This window comes from Adiantum capillus-veneris, unplaced genomic scaffold, assembly GCF_014529385.1.
Source record: "Adiantum capillus-veneris isolate H3 unplaced genomic scaffold, ASM1452938v2 Hic_scaffold_325, whole genome shotgun sequence".
Lineage (NCBI taxonomy): Eukaryota > Viridiplantae > Streptophyta > Polypodiopsida > Polypodiales > Pteridaceae > Adiantum > Adiantum capillus-veneris.
The window spans coordinates 6,373,960-6,378,329 of NW_028221436.1; the positions used below are offsets into that span (position 1 = coordinate 6,373,960).

At 45.2% G+C, this 4,370-nt stretch overlaps 1 protein-coding gene across 1 annotated transcript; it reads left to right on the top strand.

Moving 5' to 3' along the window:
- Positions 1 to 1,087: 1,087 nt before the first annotated feature.
- Positions 1,088 to 3,290, top strand: LOC147417212 (uncharacterized). The gene is made up of 2 exons (XM_086507806.1): positions 1,088 to 2,164; positions 3,019 to 3,290. The coding sequence occupies exons 1-2, from the start codon at positions 1,879 to 1,881 to the stop codon at positions 3,288 to 3,290; spliced, it is 558 nt and encodes a 185-aa protein (XP_086363932.1). The 5' UTR covers positions 1,088 to 1,878.
- The last annotated feature ends 1,080 nt before the right edge of the window (positions 3,291 to 4,370 follow it).

A 4,370-nucleotide genomic window follows, 5' to 3' on the forward strand; every position in this document is an offset into this window, starting at 1 on the left:
CTCACTGCCCCCACAGTCGGGTAGGCTCGTGGATGAAGGCAACCCCTCAAGGTGCTCTGAGGCGCCACCCACGCAGAGAGAGAGAGAGAGAGAGAGAGAGGAGAGAGAGAGAAGAGAGAGAGCAGATGAGATTTTCGGATTATGGCTAGAGTTGCAGCCACACATTTTAGAGAGATTTCTAGGATTACTGCTAGTGTTGCAACCGCACATTTCAGAGATGGGACAATAGCTTGGGTTTTGTTTCGAGTGAGGGTGGTGCACCGCTTGATGGTGTATACACCCTTACCCTTCGATTGATTACTTACCCCTATCTTGGGAAGAATCCGCCTCATTTTATCTCTCTCCCCACTATACCTTGAGGGATAGAGGTAAATACAATAAGCTCTCATAGGAGGGATAGAGGTATCATCAGGATCTAGGAGGATGGAGGTGGAGAGACCAAGATAGAGAAGCAAAGAAGAGGCGAAGAAGGTCGTCACGTGCACATGTGGACAAGCTAACTCCTACCTCTGGGTTTGGGACAACCTAGGAAGTGTTCGGCACCCTATTGAGCGTTTTTGTAGGACGTGCATGTCCAGGCTCTTTAAAGTTTAGAGTAGTTGCATACCCTCTGGTTGTACATGAGCACAACTAGTGTCTGCTAGGTGTAGGGACAGCGATTGCTTCCCATCCAACACCAATTAGAACCACCTGGCGTAGTTAATGCAACGAAGCACCTCTTTAATTGTAGTTCATCATCTTTTTAATCAGTGACATATTTATCTACCATTACCAAATCTTGGGATTTTTATGAGATTGCCCGACCCAGGGACTTTAAAGCATAAGGTCGTACCCACCGTTAGTTCATCTGTACTCGCAGTATAGAAGTAGCTTAGGCAAATGCGGCAAGTCCCCAGATTCAATTGGAAATAGATCTAGGAGACGCGAGAAAGTCAAGGCTGCCTTTATTCATACCCAATACTTTTGTAACTCCATACTTAAATACAGTCTCTAACTCCACTTGGTATACCAGCATTTCACTCCTGCCAATACTAGCTCCCCCCCCCCCCCCGCTAGACCTTCGGCCTCTCCCCCTCCCAATCTCCGAAGTGTGAGGTTGCTAGTAGCAACTGTCGGTGGAGTCAGCTTGACCTCACTCAGCTCGCGTGGTACAATCTTTTTCCTCCGGAGCCCAAACTTTTCATTTGGCTCGCGGGAGGAGGGGGAGGGGTGAAGCGCAACGGGGCTTTACTAGTGGCTCGTCGCGGAACAAGCTAACTAAGTCACAACCACCAAAAGAAAGAACCTACTAAATTAATTCCCTCCGTTTTTTTTTTAGATCCCCAGTTTTTTTTTTTCTCGTTGCTACGTTCACGTCGTCATCAATGGTAAACTACAAATAGTCATCAGATCCCTCCCATCTTCTATGGATCCATAGTTTAGTTCACCTACTTATTCTTATTGGGTAGTTCGTTAGGTTGCCGAATCCTCCTCAGGTAGCCTCGTCGGAACGAAATGAAGAACGAGAGTGAGATGTTGAAACTGCCTTCATTTCAAAATGAATTCCTTCTCAGAAAATGATTAATCATGTGGATAAGCTGATACCGACTCGTCAATCTCCTCCATATTCAATCCGCCTCATATTATTGACGCAAAGGTGGAAAACTCGTTGTATCGGTAAACCCACGCATCAATTTGGGAGATTTTTCATTTTTCCATCTGCGTCGCTTTTTTGCAATCCGGCAAATTGGTGGGGCGCAACGGCGAAACTTTGAAAATGGATTTGCAAGGAAAAAGGGTAAGATTTATTTTCGTAAATTTATTTTTGTACTTATAGTCGAAATCGATTGAGAAGAGTTCTCCCCCCAACAGTAATTGAATGACGAGGAGCCGTATGAGATGCGAATCTCACGTACGGTTTTGTATAGCGACGTTATAGCTGTCGACTATCTCACAACTACACCGAAAAAACCCAACTCTGCCCTACGTAAAGTCGCCAGGGTTCGATTAACCTCCAAATTTGAGGTAACGGCTTACATACCAGGTATTGGCCACAATTTGCAGGAACATTCGGTGGTCCTCGTAAGAGGCGGAAGGGTCAAAGACCTACCCGGCGTTAGGTATCACATCGTTAGAGGAGCCTTAGATGCTGTAGGAGTGAAAGATCGTAAAAAAGGGCGTTCCAGTGCGTTGCAGAGCATTGTCGCAACTCGTATCATCGCAACGATTCCGTATCAATTGTTCTGATATGTTAAATGTGTAGCCGACCCAACATTGCCAGGGGACCGAAGCCTGCTACTGCAAAGATTGACCATTACCCCTATTTGTGTGAAACAACTTGGTGTCTAAGGTGTTTTACTTCAGTAGGTTAAGTTGAGTTTTACCCGGACTCCCACCTGAGAAAAAAAAAAAGCCTTTCCTTCCGGAACAGGTTCGGGTTAAGACTACGAATATTTGACGGAGACTTTGCCTACATCTACCGATTGGATCGGGAAACCTACGGACATTACTGGTGAGATAACTGAATTGCAAGATTTTTCCTTTCCATGCCTATTTCTTCTTCCTCCGTGGAAGAGAGGGAGACGGATACTCAATGTGCAATGAGTAAATATGATTTATGTGATGAATAAAAATTGGTTGGAAACCGTAGTTATTACCCATTACATATGGAAAGCTGTATTCGACGAAAGTCGCACGTGCAGTTTGGAGGGAGATCCCCCACTAACCGGTGGATCCACTCTACAATATGGAGTGAAGAAGCCGAAATAGTAGCTTAAAACACCGCCGGGAAAAGACATAAAAAAAAATTGGTTGAAGTCTGACGTAGTTGTAAACTCGTGGTACATCGGAGCAGTGTAGCGAACGAAATTAGAAATATCGAATCGGATCCAATTTATCGCAATCGATTGGCAAACATGCTAGTTGATCGTATCCTGAAAAACGGCAAAAAATCACTAGCTTATCAGATTTTTTATCAGGCTATGAAGCGGATTAGATAAAAGACAAATAGGAACCCACTGTCTGTTCTGCGACAGGCAGTGCGTGGGGTAACTCCCGATGTAGTCACAGAAACCAAACGTGTGGGTGGATCAACTTATCGAGTTCCCATTGAAGTAGTACCTGCAAAAGGAAAAGCTTTGGCCATCCGGTGGTCATTGATCGCATGTCGAAAACGCTCAGGTCGAAGTATGGCTTTAAGGTCGAGTGATGAATTGATAGATGCCGCCAGAAATTCTGGGAGTGCCATACGGAAGAAGGAAGAGACTCATAAAGTTGCGGAAGCTAACAAAGCTTTTGCCCACTTCCGTTAGTTTTGCTTAGATGAGATTAGTTCCAATCCACAATCTTTTCGTTGTGGATTGGAATCGGGGCGCAAGTATCGGGGAATCGAGAAACACTACGCAGAGATGGATGAGTGAGGGGTTGACGACTACTTCCTCCTTAGTTCGTCAATTATTCCAATATTTACAATACGTTGGCCGATGCAAAGCTGCGGAGTGCTTCGTCCATGAAAAGGCTTGACGCAGGATTCTTTTTTTTTTTTATTTTTTAGAGACCAAAATTGATTAGGGGCGTGCATTACCTAGGAGAGAAATTTCATTTCTCCCTCTCCCCTTGTTTTAGGGAATCCAGGTTGTGAAATAAGTGACAAAAAATTTTGAGATACGGGGAAAAAGCCTCTGTATCCAAGAATTCTAGAGACTCAATCGATTTTGGTTGACACGGATAGGTTTTTGTGATATGCTACATAGTAACAGGCTTACTAGCCTGGGGAATCACTAATTCCTTTTCGAAAACCAAAAATTCCCATGACCGCAACTTTAGAACGACGCGAAAGCGCAAGCCTATGGGGTCGCTTCTGCGACTGGATCACCAGCACTGAAAACCGTCTTTACATCGGATGGTTTGGTGTCTTGATGATTCCCACCCTACTAACCGCAACCTCTGTATTCATCATCGCCTTCGTCGCAGCTCCTCCCGTAGATATTGACGGTATTCGCGAGCCCGTTTCTGGTTCTTTGCTATACGGTAACAACATTATCTCTGGCGCTATCATCCCTACTTCTGCAGCTATTGGGTTACACTTCTACCCAATCTGGGAAGCAGCTTCCGTCGATGAATGGCTTTACAATGGTGGTCCCTACGAACTGATCGTTCTTCACTTCCTACTTGGTGTAGCTTGCTACATGGGTCGCGAATGGGAACTAAGCTTCCGTTTAGGTATGCGCCCCTGGATTGCTGTCGCTTATTCAGCTCCAGTCGCAGCTGCTGCCGCCGTCTTCCTGATCTATCCAATTGGTCAAGGAAGTTTCTCTGACGGTATGCCTCTGGGCATTTCTGGTACTTTCAACTTCATGATCGTATTCCAGGCTGAGCACAACATCCTTATG

Coding starts and splice junctions, on each gene's coding strand:
- LOC147417212 (XM_086507806.1), top strand. CDS start 1,879: ATGCGAATCTCACGTACGGTTTTGTATAGCGACGTTATAGCTGTCGAC. Junction 2,165..3,018: donor TCGTAAAAAAGGGCGTTCCA/GTGCGTTGCAGA, acceptor TGCGACAGGCAG/TGCGTGGGGTAACTCCCGAT.